Source organism: Lepisma saccharinum, chromosome 11 (assembly GCF_977018435.1).
Source record: "Lepisma saccharinum chromosome 11, izLepSacc3.1, whole genome shotgun sequence".
NCBI lineage: Eukaryota > Metazoa > Arthropoda > Insecta > Zygentoma > Lepismatidae > Lepisma > Lepisma saccharinum.
This window is the reverse complement of record NC_139239.1, coordinates 83520020-83536258: the sequence shown is the minus strand read 5'-3', so window position 1 is coordinate 83536258 and position 16239 is coordinate 83520020. Positions and strand designations below refer to the sequence as shown.

Below are 16239 nucleotides of genomic sequence, written 5' to 3'. Positions count from 1 at the left end.
GTGACCTAACATAAAAAGGTCAATTGCAATCTGCTGCAAGGAAATAGCTGCAGACTCATGTCTTGAGAGATAGAAAATTAAGCAGTGACTGGACTTTATTCACTGAAAATTTGTCACTCAATGAAATGCCGATTGGAGCACTTTGAGCACTGTATACATTATATATCCTGTGTGGTGGAATTAGGGCTACTGGACCTAAGGGCCCCTGGGCTCCACCTCCTGAATTTTTGGGCCCTTTTGAAGTTAAACGTAACAGATGTGAACAATGTGGGAAATTTATCTCAGATCTTATTTCAATATCATACTGAGGCTTTGGGACCTCCTTGAAAATATTTGGTGGGAAGTTACATTTTAAATATCATGTAATATTACTAAATGGTAATGGGACGGCCTCCCCCATGGCGCAGTGGTAGCGTCATTGCCTTGTAATCAAGGGGTCCCGGGTTCGATACCCGGTGGAGGTACAAGTGGTTCGGATCCCACTTTAAATTGTAGGTCCAGTCCCGATTAGCCTTACTGTGCATAAAGTGGACTTAAAACACCAACTCAAACCAATCAAACCAAACTAAATGGTAATGGTAAAAAAAAAAAAAAAAAAAAAGGTCATGAATTATCAAGTTTGTTTATTTAGGTATTGTGTAACAATAAGGCATCGACCGGTTGAACAACTGAATCTTTCTACTGAATTCACAACTGTACTACACTACACTACGTTCATGAAAACTACATAGCTATAAAGGTATGAGATGAGAGAAGTTTCCTATCGATTGTAATCTGTGAGCAAGTAACTTAATTCTGAATTTCGGAGGAGACCCATAATGTCAGTTGCCCGGGCCCCTCTGTCTGAGACAATACGTCACTACTTATTTTCGCAGATGTTGTCATATATGTTATGTTTCTGGGAACCAAATTTCTGTTTCGTAAATCCATTTTTTAAAGAAGCGACACTTTCTGCTGAATTTCTGGGATCATATAAAATTTCAGGGGGGGAGGGAGGGAGAGGGGGGAGAGAGGGGGAGGAGAGAGAGAGAGAGAGAGAGAGAGAGAGAGAGAGAGAGAGAGAGAGAGAGAGAGAGAGAGAGAGAGAGGACAGAGTGGGGGACAGGGTGGCCGCTATGCCACTGCGGGTAAATTTTATATAATGCAGGTGAAATGTCAAAAATACATACATGAGCTAGCTGTATCATTATTTTCAAAGAAAAAGAAACCAAAACTGAAGCGTATGTGTGATTAGATGGTTGATATTCCACATCTTATGAGCAAAAAAAAATTTTAACTTTCTTTTTTAGGTGTGAAATTCATAAAACTTTCAGCTACGCCGCGGCAAAGTTTCATGTTTCTACCTATAATGTTCAATGCATGGTTTAAACTTTAAAAATGTGAGCATACACACATGCACACAAGAACTGGTCCCTATGTCACACGAGCAATGATGTAAGTTGTAAAATAAGGGGTTACCTTGTATATAAACTGTAACTGGTGGTGGAACATGTAAGAAAAATTCAGCTCACAAAGCAAGACACTTAATCTGGAGAATCTTTATTTAACATTCAAAAATGTGATAATTTTGTTTTGTGGTCATCAGCTATTAAAATAAAATCTTCAGGAACAAGTCACAGAAGTCATAATTTCACAGTTGCAAGAGAACTGACTTAAGGCCACACAAAGACAACAGCAAATACAATCTACTTGAGGGCCTCCACAATGGTGTAGTGGTAATGTCAGCACTTTGTAATCAAGTGGTCCTGATTTTAATACCCGGTGGAGGAGGCATATAGTGGTTCGGATTGAGTGGCAGATCCAGAAGTTGCAGTTGGGAGGGGCGAATTTCAGTTGGGTGCCTCACCTCACCGAAAAATCAGTTCCAACCTACGCTTGCACTGTTTTCTTGTAAACAATATATGATACTGTAAACAAGAATAGAGTTGACTTCCACATTTTAGAGATTATGGTTTTGTAAAATTAGAGGTATATGACTGGAATTGATGGTTACTATTGAATGTCATCATAAATGCTATCATTGCCATGGTAAACTGAACGATCATATATGAGGAGTAAAGTGAATAAACAGAAAATAAACTAGTATCAAGGAGTCTCGGGTACGATCTCCTTCGGACGCACATTGCACAGTGGTTTGGATCCAAATTTAACCTGTATGTTCAGTTCGGATTAGCCTATCCTCAGCATGAAGTGAACTTAAATAAAACTTTAAAAAAATATATTCACGAGCCTGTTAAACAAAATACACAACATTTGAGTCTTCAGAAACATTAGGCATAATAATATACAAAACCTGGCAGTTGAGAGGGGCGATCGCCCCTATCGCCTTCCCCGTGAATAGCGTGAATGTTCGGATTCCAGTTTAAACTGTACGTCCAGTCCCAATTAGCCTTTTGTGCATAAAGTGAAATTAAAATCAAATCAATCTACATGAAGACTGTGAATGTTCTAGAAATAATTCTAACTTTTAAAAAAATAGAACTGAAACAAGAACAGTTTTAAAAAAAAATGTTTGCAGACTGACAGGAAATAGTGATTTCACCAGAGAGGGAGGCAGAAAGGGTTGCAGTTTTTTGTTTCCTGTAATTATCTCCATTTGCCTCATTGCGATTAACCATTAACCTACAGGCCAGGATTTAGAGTGCTTGGTGTCTTGCCCTCTGCTGACATTCAAATCAATACAAACTCTTCAGTGTTTCGAAGAAGGTGGAACAAAAGTAGTACATTACTGGATTCCATTGATTTTCTAGCAAAATATAAATTGGAATTTCACGAAGATTCACAAACTAGTTTTCTGTAATGTGAAAGGACACCAGGCTGTTGCATTTGGCTGTCCTTGCTACTGATAAGGAGTCATGTCCACTCTTGGAAGTACATGCAGTCTCCAAGACACATGCAAATAAAATAGGAGAATAGCACTTTCCTAAGTGACAGTTATTGTTTCAAATACTTCATTGTAAGCATGTATTTAAACACTTTGCAGGCTGTATTACCTCTGTGAGAAACCATAAATGTGCACGTGTGTATACGTTGTGTTTGAGTAATGCAACTGCCCCTTACAATAGTTTCTCACCCTCCAGTCAGTTCCCCCTTGTGCAGCCGCTGGACAGAAAATGTTGCTTCACGTGGAAATTAATACACCTGATGTGAGTTTTCTCCACCATGTCTTCATTTGAGTTTTTATTTCATGTAATGTTTTAAAATTGAAGGTGGTGCAGGAATCAGAACCGAAGGTAGTACGTTCTACAACTTTCTGGTAGTCATATCAGAATTTCAACAGGCAAGAGAATAAGTTATCTAATGGTCAAAATATACAAAACACCAATTTTGCCCATGGTATCGCATGAATGGGAAATATAGTCGCTTACTCTAGAAGTAGAAAATCTACTACTTTTTTTTTCTCAAAAAGAATCCTTATAAAATATTTACATCTGAAAGTGATGAACGTGGAAAGTTATGGAATTGTAGTTATCTCCAACATTATAATAATTTGTTGCATGAGAAGCAGAGGAACATAACTCCAAAAATGAAATTTTCGGTTTTAACCGATCTCCTCTTAAGAGCTTTAAATGGAGTCAAGTCCTTAGCAGTAAGGTGGAGTCGCATACTTCAATTTACTGACAAGTCAGGCATATTCCTAAGAATACATTATTTCCTTCCTCCAGTATATTTAGTAAATTGGAGTTACGTCCTTCTGGTTCACATATGATGAATTAAATTAAGATGATTTGGATGGGTAAACCACATAGCATACTTGAGACGAGAACAAAGAGCTTAAAGGATAACACTGATGTGAGATGCATGTGTTACTGTGGAAGTAAGACTGCAGGTTTAGGAATGCCACGACTGTTTAGTTAAGATTATCATTTACAGGACAGATGTCTTATGTTTTATAAATTATTTCTATGTAGATTAATTGTAAGTTGTGGCACATTGAAAGAAGTAATTTTAAGAAATTATGATCAGTTATTGAGGTAATATGTAAAGTGACTGATGAAACACAGTAGCAGAAATTATTTCCACAGGTATCCCTTCCATGGTGCATAAATACAATTACCATGAGCTTGACGAAGTTACCCAGATAGCACAGAAAACTTGTTGCAAATCTGAAGCAAAATTGCAATGGCAAGTGAGAAGCTTGCAGCAAGGTCTTGCAATTGCAAGCCTGCATCAAACTTGTATCAAGCTTGCTTTGACAAGCTATCATAAGCTTGCTACAAGCTTACGTAATGATCTAAATGTGTTTATTCTGATATAGTAAGTGTTACATGGCAAGATTTCGAGCTGAAGTAATCCTAATATCCAAACAACGTATACATCACAAATCCTAAAAAAAAAACAGTTCATATCACTGTTCTCTCTCAAATTTAGGCTCATTGTGGGAGGTGTCATATACTACATTAGCATCACATTTTTTTCTTCAATGTAGTAACACGTAAATGATATCCATAAACAATAATAAAAAAATGCTTTAGTGAATCTTCCAAACTAATTAATCATAATGATTAACATTACCCGAAGGATTAGTGTACTAACTACTAAGAGTTGAACTTTACACTAAGAGAAATTATAAGCTGTAAGTTCCATTGCATTATCACTTTCACATTCTTTACTTCTGCATGTTGCTTATATCTTGTATAATTAATTCAAGTCTTTCTGCATAACTTCACTATTATTCTCTTATCTGTTTCAAAAGACAATGTACAACTGCTTGGAGAGAAACCTACCTTCCACGAAATTCTTTTTGTTTTCGCTGCAAGTGAATATAAACTGCTATACACACAATGACGACAAGGAAAACAGCTATGGAGGCTCCTCCTGCAATACTGGCAGTCTCCAGCATCACCCGCTCTCTGGATGCTAAGGGAGAAAAGAAAAACAAATTGTAACATGTCCAGTTTAATATTAGAGCTATTAACTAAATTATTTTATTATTAATACACTACCAATAAGCATTGTGAGAACCACAAGCATAAGTATAGTTCCTTTCATGCATTAATAAATATTTCTAAAGAGGAATGTTTACTGCATTGTATTTAAGTAAATGATGCCAAAACTGGGAGGTGAAAGGAGACTTACTTTCTCTTGGTACACAAGGCTTAGCATTAAGATGCCATAGCGTGGTGGCAAAAAGTGGGGAGCAAGCCCCACCTAATCGCCGCCACTGATCCTAGTTAATTTGAGCTTCTGAAATTTGTAAATGATTAATAACAGTGACACAACAAAACCATTGCAAATCAAGACATCTTCGTTCGATACCTAGTGGAGGGATATAGTGGTTCATCCCACTAATTGTAGGTCCAGTCCTGACTAGGGTTTCTGAGCAGAGTGTACTTAAAAACAAAACCAACTGTTCCAAGATTATATCAGTACTCTGTGTTAGTATTTGGTAGGAAAACTGGTTGTAGTGCTGTTTTCTAGGATGCCAAGTGTCATTTACCTGCTTGCCAACTCACGTAAGTTAAGTAAAAGGTAAAGGTAACAATATTTTGTATCCCTAGCAGTTTTTTTTTATTTTTTTTTTTATTTTTTACAAATTTAATATGAAGAAGTCACACTACCAATCAATGCAATGGAATGCCTATTACATGTTACAGGGGAATTATCTTGAAACTTTGGGATCCCATAGACACAAAAATTATGATTACTGATAATACTTGTTCTTTTAGATTTAGTGGTTTATTATTAATACTTCATATATTGGTTTTGTAATTTATTAGCATTGCGGTTATTGAGGTTTGTAAGTAATAGTATAAGGCTAATAATTATATGCTAATTAAAATAGTAATTATTATCAAATTGTTTAAAGTTGGTTATTTGGATAATAACTATTCATTCATTATAGCTAATTGACAAACATTTCACAGCACCCAAACACAAATAAAGCAGATCTATTTGTTCTATCCTGCGATGTATTTTATTCTTCATTAATGTAGTAGCGCAGTGTCCAAGAAATTCTGATAGTATGGCCCTACAAACATACCTTTTCCACAGGAACTGTCAGAAATATGCAACCTTCCTTTGAACGATTCATTTAGCTGCAACACTGCACCATTTATCTTCCTAATGCTAGTACTTAAAACTTTGCGTCAGCAAGGAAATAAAAGGGGAAGAAATGCGACATAAGGAAGGAAGGAGTACGCGATTGCAACAGAATACAAGAAAAACGGTAAAGCCAACATCTGGCACGGGTGGGCAACTCCGGAGTGTACCATTACCCGCTCATTATGAGTCCAACACTTCACGGTTGGTAGTTGCATTGCAGCACGAATCTCTATTACTTAGCTGGCGATACACGAGTGAGAAACTACCTGCTGGATTTCGAACACCTGCAGAATTCTGTTACCTTCATGGCGAGGCGCTAGCACAAGCTCACACCGATTCATAATATACATCCATTAACAAGCAGCGCTTACAGTACTCGCGAAGTGTCTTTTTTCATGTCCCCTCTGTCTCTGTCTGTTTGTCAGTGTGTGTGCAGTTTTACACGCACTCACTTTGTGGCATTTGAAAATTTTCCAGTGTGGGGTAAATTCCAGTAACTACTTTTGAAGCATGGGGATATTATGTACATTGTACGCACTGATTAAAAAGTGTTTTGTACATTAGTGTACTCTTCAGTCTCTTCCCGCCCTCTTTGGGTGGGCAGAATCGAGCTTAACTTGGGGTGGGGGGGTCAGAATCTTCAAAAAATCCAAGCTCATAAGAATATCATGCAGGAATATTTTGATAAATAACTGCAAATTCATAAAAATGACTCATTACTTTGCACCTCAGGTTCCAGGTTAACAGAAGCACCATTAACTTGGTACCCACTTTCCGCTCGTAGCTCCACATTTGATCCTGCTCGGTCCTCCATTTTATTGTGTGATCACTTTCCACTTATTTTCCCTATCTTGCTATTATAACGATGTAAACTTGTCTTTTCTGCACAGTATATTTAAAAAAAACAATTTTATTCGTGTACGAACGTTAAACAAAACAAAGGGGGCAAACAATTATTGTGACGTGTGGCCATCGAAAGGTCTTTCTCGAGATTACCTATCTTTTGTAACTAGTTATCTTATATCCCCTTCCAAACAATTACAGCAAACATGTACTTAGAAAAATTAAGAAAATGCAAACAAAAATTTTAACCGCAAACTTTGTTACATGGGGCGTGACGTGGCTTATGACAATTTTACATTAACTTGTACACGAATAAAATTGGGTTTCTGAAATATACTGTGCAGAAAAGACAAGTTTATAATAGCAAGATAGAGAAAATTAGTCGAAAGTGATCACACAATAAAATGGAGGACCGGGCAGGATCAAATGTGGAGCTACGAGCAGAAAGTGAGTTGCAGTTCCAACTAAACAGTATATGTACAAAGGCAGGGTGCCGGGGAGTTTCCCGTCTCTACACCTAAGTATCCCTGACAAAAAGTTAAATTTTCATCTATCCCAATGCAATCGACGAAACAAGTTACTTATATGAAACAAACAGTATGCACCCAGTTTATTATGAAGGAATACTTAACATTATTACTATTGGCTACAACGAGGGATATATAATAATAATAATAAATTTAATGCAAAAAGTTCATTGTATGGGACAATCTACACCATTGGAAGGTGCAATCATTAAATTCTTGCGCAAGCAGAAAGAACTGATGAAATATTTATAGAAATTCTTGTATGCAAATCTTGAAAATTAAATCTCTATAGAAACACTGCTCCTTATATGTACATATAAGTTGGACCATATATTTCAAATGAGGCAGGCGAGACACAATGTGCCCATTCACCATGACCAATCTCTTACCCTGTAATAACAATAAGAGACCAATTTTAGGAATGGTCGGAGATACTTTTTTTTTTTTTTTTTTTTTTTTTTTTTTTTTTTTTTTTTTTTTTTTTAAATAACCAATCCTGACATACTACAAAGAGCACATAGAATCAGAGGATTGCAAAATACGTAAGGATTTTTGTCAAGATGACAAAAATATAACTTTCGTACGGATTTCATTGCAGTATTTATTTACAGTCACGGGCGCTTTTGGGTTGAAGCGAAACCAGAAGTGTCCGTGACTACAGCACGAGATAATGCTATCCAAGTAACGGGAAGGTGAAACAGAGCAAACGAAGTGGACACGATGCTACAGTAGGGATTGTCTAGGGGATTTCTTTCGTGAATGTATCCATTTCCAAATTCTCCAGGTTTTCCCCATTGCCAGCCTATTGCATTGCGGATTCTTCTATGATGTACAATGTGCCTATGCGCTACTGTTGCCTCGTGGATACCTGATCAGGATCAATGATAGCTACGCTAATTTGATCATAAATTGGCATGGAAGACGAAGAGGAGGCGAGATAAGTCGAAGCGCAAACAGCTATTGCATCCGGACTATTTTCCTGCTCTGAAGTCGTCTGTGGCGATTCTGGCTTCAAACTGCTGCACCATCCACCCTACTGGCCCTGTATGACCCCAAGAAATTGGATTATTATTTCCATTTTGAAAGATCACTTGCAAGGAAAAAAAAGTCGAGCTCGATGTTAACTGGGTGCGTGCGGCTAAGGAGTATTTGACACCCAAGGGACATTTTATAACCGGAAAACTTCGCTATTACGTAGGCATACTCTGGAGATGATGATGATGATGATCAACAGAAGTTGCACAATTAGTTTATTTCCCATATTACGAATATTATTTCTTTATCGTAGACTGATTTCATGTCGTATTTGAGAAATTTTCAGTGGGGAGAAATTCAGTAACAGGTGCCTTATTCCCCGTTGTTTAAATTTTCATAATTGACAATGAAGTCACACAGAACAACTCCGATTTAAATATGTTATAGAGCGACCACAAAAAAAAGCTTTCCCTTCTTCCGCTCAGCTCGGGCCATAAGGAAGCACTCTCCTCCTCCCCTCCACGCGGGAGTACGGTGCACAGGAGTCGGTCTGCGCAGGTTTTTTGCTTGTGGTTCCACTAATAACAAACACACAAACATAATCATCCATATGTATACTCTCCCATCGTTGCTACATAGATAACGAACGCTTGCAGTCATAGTAACCACATCGTATAAACTTCATTATCCCCCTCCTTATTCTGTTGCTATCAATAACTCCTATGTAAGCATCTGGGCATCATAAATTATATAGCATCCCCACCTAAGGACTAAAAATTGACAATCCGAGAAGAGGGAGGGAATTTCCCCTCATTACCCTTCAAATACCACCCTGAGATTGAAAAGACGCTACTCCGTGCATTATCAGGGACTTCTTAAATTTTAAATATTGGTGAATGGTCATTTCGCCATTTTCCCTAAAGTCAGTAAAAATGATCGTATGTGCATCTGAGTCATACTATGATAAAAGTCGGGCACGGTTGGGCAACGTCCCAAAAGGCTGGTCGTTATTCAACGATGCATTACATCATGCTAGAGAACGAAAAGCCAGAATAACAAGATGCGAGTTTGATTCGCAGACTTCCCGTTTTGTGTAACACCAATATTTCGATTTTCTCCCTTATCAATCTGCCGCAAAAAGTAAAGGCATCTGGACTGAAATGGAAGAGCACGGTCGGTTCTCATTAACATTACACCTAGATTGATACGGCTTAATGCTCTCAATAACAAATTGTCTTCTCTAAAAACTAAAATAGCTTGTTGATGTATCAGGTGAAAGCAGTGGTGTTTCAAAAAGAGGGGGGGGGGGTTGGTAAGGGTCATAACCACCCCTTTGGTCTAGCAGGAGGCAGGGAAATGTGGGGAAATTAAGGACTGACTCAAAAAATTAAAAAAATGCGTAACCCAATCTTTACAAAATCCTGGGAACGTCACTAGATGAAATGACAATCACAAAAACATATGGACGACCCAACACAATATCTCGCAGAAGATTATACTGGCTGTAGGTCCAGATGCTACTGTCTCGTTAGCCTGCAAATTTGCAATTAACGAGATGTACTACGTGGAAGTGAGGTTAACTTTCAAGTTTATTTTCAAAAGGTCACCACTTACACACGAAATCTACACTAGTCGTAGCACAAGAGTACGTCACTAATATTAAAAAAAACCTGTGGCCCGTGGGAAAAATAAATTCAAAAACACATTTCAAACAACAAACATCGTGAAATTAGATGAACAGTAGTGTCGATATTCTACTTTAGGTACTTACGTAAATAAGATCCATCCAAGTCTTTGAACTCGCATCTTTGGCCCATGTACCCGTCTGCACATCTGCAAAAGGCAAATAAAATCGATTAATGTTTTGCTATATATATAATAATAACAAAAAGAAAGCATAAACCGTAAAGGTGACAAGTATCATTTTGCGGCTTCTCACACTAAGCGCCTTTTAATTAGTCCCTAGGCAAGTGTTCGCGTGTACAGAAACGTTAATACGTGTATCATGAACGTTTCGGAACATTGATTTGATTTATATACAAGGTGCCACGGCAGCCTCACACTCCCAAAAAAAACTGTAAAGCCTTCCACAAAAAACAACACATACTACATTCCCTTCTTATAAATATATGAATGCTAAGAGAATTGGAACTTTTCGCGCCTTCATATAAATCCAAAAGAACATTGGATATGTGGTGCATTCCATGAAAAGTGGTCTTACTCCATGTAAACAATAAAATGAATTAATCTGGAAATTATTGCATTAAGATTTTGTTTTAAGGTGTATTTGTGAATGCACAAAATTTGCATATTTCACCAACAAAAATTATTAACATCTGTAGCCTAGACAAATGAAGTCAAATTTTGTTAAATTTTTCAAGCGTCACACACATATTTTCGTTAATGCGTTTCGTGCATTCAGGCTGTCGTCATACCCAAGTTTTTTTCATTTCTTAGCAGACACCACAAAGTATTTCATAATTCTATAAAATCAGTTTATTACGAAATTTTAACGTTTTGTGTGCAAGATGTCACACACGCTGGGCGGATATTTTAGGCTAGCTAGGCTATCTGAGAAGCCTGAAGCCTACAGAGTGAAATACAGAAGAATAATCGATTAGAAATTGTGAATAAAATTATAAGGTTCTGGAATTATCAACTTGATTTCTTACTAGTTTGCAATCTTTGCTGCCGTTGGCAAAATGGAGGGTATTTAACCGGCTTGGCCTTCTCCCTTCCTTTATAGCCTAGGACCTAGTGTCATAGTACTGTACTCCAGATCTTGGGCTCAAACTTGAATTTAATTTTGCAAATCTCGCTCCAGAAAATTTTTACATATTCATAAAACGGATCAATAGGGTGCTTATGGAAATAAAGTTTTAGCAGAAAAATATATTTACGTGCTAAGCAGTTGGAGAATCATACAGACCATTTGCTGAATTCAAACAACACAAACCATGGTTTCAAGAAATGTAATTGTTTTAATTAATAGACTGAGATCGGGTGATTTGTGTACTCCAGGCAACATTTATACAGAATTGGAATAACGAAAAATAAGAGATGTGAACGTGGCTGGGAAAGTGCAGACGCGCAATATATAATACTGGAATGCCCAAAATATAATAGAGAAAATATCTTGCATAAAACTTTATATAATCTACCTAGGTAAAGGTTCAGTTTCAAATAAATTTGTCAAGTTTGGTTGTCAATTCAGATGTGCGGATGGGTTATAGTTTGTTAAGATTTTTAAGGAAGTGCAACATACAATTGTAAAGGGGAAAGTGTTCTCTTTTTTCTTTAAAAAAAATCTAAATCTGTAAAATAGGGGGGGGGGGAGACTGATAATTATAATGTAAAACAATTATGTATATTTTATATGTATACTGTAATGGACAAAAAACTGCATAAAAGCTGTTAGGTTCAAAATAAAGGAATGAATGAATAGTTTATTTAGTGTTATTGTTCACTGCACATTTTGTTTGCTAGGAACCCCTGCAAATAAATATATATGGAATTACACATTTTAGGTCGTTAATGATACACACAATTTCTTTTCTGACTCTCGAGGAGACCGACGAGTTATGAATTCGTTACCATATTTATTGTGTTGACAATTATCGTGAAAATAACTTTTATGGTTAAGAGAACATCTCTATTCTATACTGCTGGACAAAAAAAACCGGACACTTGCATTTTTTGTGATAACGCAATGGGTCGATAAAAGCTCTGGTACAGTGTCTCTCAAAAGTTTTAGGACAACGACATTTTAAACTAGGCAACCCAATTTACACAAGCCGTTGGTGGGTTGCGTGCAGAGTTAGGCTCAATTTCAGGGTTGCCACGTGCACAATAGATATTTATAAAATACGCGAAAGAAATATAAACAATTATCATTGTATAAAATTATTAAAAATATCACTATTATATCGCAAATGACAAAATTCTTTCTGAAAGAAAAAAATAGGTTTTCTAGTATTTCATCGCTGATGAGTCTACAGTAAGGAAAAGAGGTGAGAGGAAACGAAAGGTTACAAAGGATAGGAGAAAGAGAAAGCGAAAGGAGAAGAGGAAAAGTAGAGGAGAGAAGAAAGATAGGATAGACGAGGAGAGGAGATGTAGTGAGGAGAATGGAAAAAGATTCGAGGAGAGATGATGAAAAAAGAACAAAGAAGAGAAAAGAGGAGGAAAACGAGAGGAGAGGAGGAGACGAGAAGAGGGAAGTGGAGAGTAGAGTAAAGGAGAGACAAAGAGAAGAACCAAAAAAGAGAGTGCAGTGGAGTCGGAAATCTAAGACAGGAAAGGAGATAAGAGGAGTGGAGAAGAGTGGGATGGAGATAAGATGCGAGAAAAGTAGGGAAGGCGATATGAGATAAAAGCAGAACAGAAAGAGGGGTGAGAAGAAGGAGAAGGAAACTGGAGAGAAGAGGTAGTTGCAGAAAATATCGTCTGAGCGTCAAGAATGGATGCATTGGTCAAGTTATCGACATGAAACATTCAATAACATTTTGAAATGTATTGGAGAATATATTAGATAGGTGAGAAATGCCTTTTGGCTGAGTTCAGAGCAAATTAAAATCTTCCATGTAAGATCTTTGATTTTATCTGCGATTACACAACTAAAAAAATGAACGTAATTTTTAATATTTATAAGAATTATTCAATTTTTGTCCACTTCTCGGTTCGTTGAAATTGAGTTTTTGTAATTCAATATTTCCCTCCCCCCATCGTTAATTCCAAACTGAATCATTCCGTTTCACACGGCGTGGACAATGAACACAATGGGATTTTTCTAAAACTTACGAAAATTTTCTGCCAACGGAAGGGTTTGAACCTACGACCATCAGATTAACAATCCTGAACGGTAGCCACTACCCTACAAGCTTTCGCTCCTTAAGCCAGGTAGAAGGAGCTGACCAATGTGAAATGTAGATGTAACTCTCCTGCATGTAACGTGCAAACAAGTATTGTTTGTAACAAAGAAAACGAAAGTAGTACGACTTCGCGAAAACATTTAATGGAGAATTGCACATGATGAGAACTTTTCATTCGATATTTGCGGAGGTATCCTTGCATTGAACTCAAGTGGGAAAAGGGGTAAAATTAGCATGTCCTGAATTGCCACACATATAAATAGTTATTTCATTAATATTTGTCAATGTCTTCGAAGCAGTACACAATTATCGTTAGAGTATCATAATTCACGATCTTATATATAAAAATATCCCGTTGAACGTGTGTCAATTCATTTATTTGTTTCTTTTTTTATATAAATGTCATATGCAGAACAATGTAGCCACTATATACTGCTATTACAAATAATGTTACCATGCTCTTGTTTAATGGAAGGGATTCTTTTTTAAGGAACATCTAGTATGGAGGATCGAACGTGGAACCGCAATGCTTTCAAGAACTCTAACCAATACACTACGCCCTTTGTTTTCTTGGAGCTACAGTTCCTAATTATTCTGTCGCCTCAATATTGTAAACGTTATCTGCAAAAAAGAAGTTAAATACTCAGATATAGCTCTGTAATTCTAGAATTACTTTATACACATGCATTTGAAATTTAACTCTGAATTTCTTTCTTCGTATTAGTATATCTAAGCTTGTGAATATATTTTATTTGTAATTTTATAACGGTTTCATGAACATCTACGAAATAGTTCCTTATAACTTGGAATATGGTGAATAGATATGAAATGTCTTGAAATTAATTTTCGACCACTAGATTTTGGCAAGGGAATTATGTGTGATCCGTTTCCAGTCATTCATTGCTTAAACAAACATTTTAAAACTATGTGGAATTTTCATTCTGGAATAAGTTTCTTTACTTGCTACATGTATGCGAACTACATTCTGTCCCACTTATCTCTGGAGCAGGTGAACGAAGACAAGTATCTGAGCAGCAATGAACACGTGAGAGGAACGGGATTGCGTGGAGGGAGGAAAGCCACTTCGGTTACCAGCCTTCCCAGCAGCGTGCACTGATTCGCTGTGTCCACTCGATCCCCTTTCCCCACTTCTCTTCCGCTATGCGCGGCTTTGCTCCAGAGATGCTGGGACAGGGTACAGTTAATTGTTTCTCAAAAGGTATCATCTATGTCTGTATGCCACACATTTAATTCTTACTCACATGGAAAAAAAATGTCAATTTGTATTCAGGGGTAGTTTCACAGTTACAAACTATTTTGGCCTTGATGAGAAGTTTAGTGTAAGTAGGCATTTTGTTTATAATTTTGAAATTGAGGTCGTCTAAGGTTGAAATCCTCATATTTAGGGCTTGAACTCGTCACCTAAGAGGTTGAAGATCGTCCTCTACTTTGTGCGTGACCTTCTTTATTTCTCTATTCATAATTCATCCTCATCGTCACGATTAGCCAAAGGTAAAATAAGAAAAGTCCTCCTCCGTGACCGTGCGGTCTAAGGAGCTGTGCTTTGGACTCCGACTGCAGGACGGCATGGATTCGAGTCCGCCTATGCTCACTCTCTAGGTTCTCGGCCTGTGTATGGGACCGGTAGAAACCCACCATCGTGAAGAAATTGGGGAGCTACGAGTGTGTAGCGTAACTCGGTCTCGGAAATCTCCTATGGGGCATGTTCCTGGGTAAACAAAAAATAATCGATCAGACATTCGATTATCGAAGGCGATAAAATAACCTCCGGTTGACCAAGTTGCCAATATAAATAAGGAATACAGATTGTCTTCGAGCTTACATTGTTAAAATGAAGCGGATACACGTATTACTATCCCAATAATTATTCAATACGGTTTTTTGTTTGTCAGGAATTATCACTGAAACTATTGCACGTTGAGCTGGTGCCTACCTAGCCGCCTCTGATGAAATCTACCATTCTTCAGATTCTCTTTAAAATTCGACTCTGGTCACTTTTAACGTGCTAGGTGCAGACACTGTGCATCGAACCACAGTGTTTTGCAATAAGAAGCGGCCTTGAATAGCGTGAGTGAGTCACTTTGATCGCGAGCAAGCTAGACTACCAAGCTTGTCTGCCTTTGAAAACAAAGTCATTTTTTTCACGGTTTCCGAACGCGATTGCTATTGTAGAAGTATATATTCTCTCAAAAGAGCAAGAAAGGAAATTCGACAAATGTTCTCCCGTCGTCTAAAACTAAATATTATCTATTAAACGAAAAGTTCACGATTGTCAATAAACGGTTTAATCTATCTGAGGATAAGGTGAATGTAAATACTAAATTTAATAGAAAGGTTCTCCAAAATTTCTCTTCCACTGTCTACGTAAGGTCAGTACCCAGGGTAGGGGCCATGTGGGCCATGCTCCCCCCTCGAACCCTAAAATATTTAAATGTGAACCTATAAATAAATAAATACGAAAATAACATCGTCGATTTTTAAAATGTGTAAAGATTTCAATTTTGCTCTTGCATAAATGAATCTGTTTCTTGCGCAAAAGTCTTCAAGCTGCAATATTGGGTGGTTTTAGTTTTATAATCATTGATGCAAGGCTAGCAGACGTCCGATTCACCGATTTAGTCAGGACAGTGCGTTACTTTCAGTCCCTGTCCCGACCTTTTCGAACTGCAATCGTGATGCGAAAATGTCTCTTTATTATTGCTTTTTCTTAACTCTCAATTAGACATGTTCTTTATTGTATGAATAATTCTAAGTACGCAACATAGAATTATCATGACTTTTTAATGGCGCTCGCACTATTTGAACTTATTTTCTAATATCTGTCTGTCTGTCTGTCTCTCTCTTTGGTCTACGTCAATGACAGAAATACAAGCAATATTCTTATTTATTTTTAACCCAATTAAACGAAAGTGTAAGCATTTAAAAGAAATAAGAAAGATCATCACTGTTGCTCTTCC

The 16239-nt window shown here is 37.2% G+C and overlaps 1 protein-coding gene across 3 annotated transcripts in view; it reads right to left on the bottom strand.

Annotated features, from left to right (window-relative positions):
- Positions 1-16239, bottom strand: part of LOC145994948 (protein spitz-like) — a 314442-nt gene that overhangs the window by 7576 nt on the left and 290627 nt on the right. For 2 of the 3 annotated variants that reach the window (XM_083131465.1, XM_083131464.1), the window contains 2 exons: positions 10162-10223; positions 4728-4860 (listed from right to left, as the gene is read on the bottom strand). In XM_083131465.1, coding sequence (XP_082987591.1) covers positions 4728-4860; positions 10162-10223 — 195 coding nt within the window. Of the gene's footprint in view, positions 1-4723; positions 4861-10161; positions 10224-16239 lie in introns of those variants that run through there. The other variant, XM_083131466.1, reaches the window with a different exon arrangement.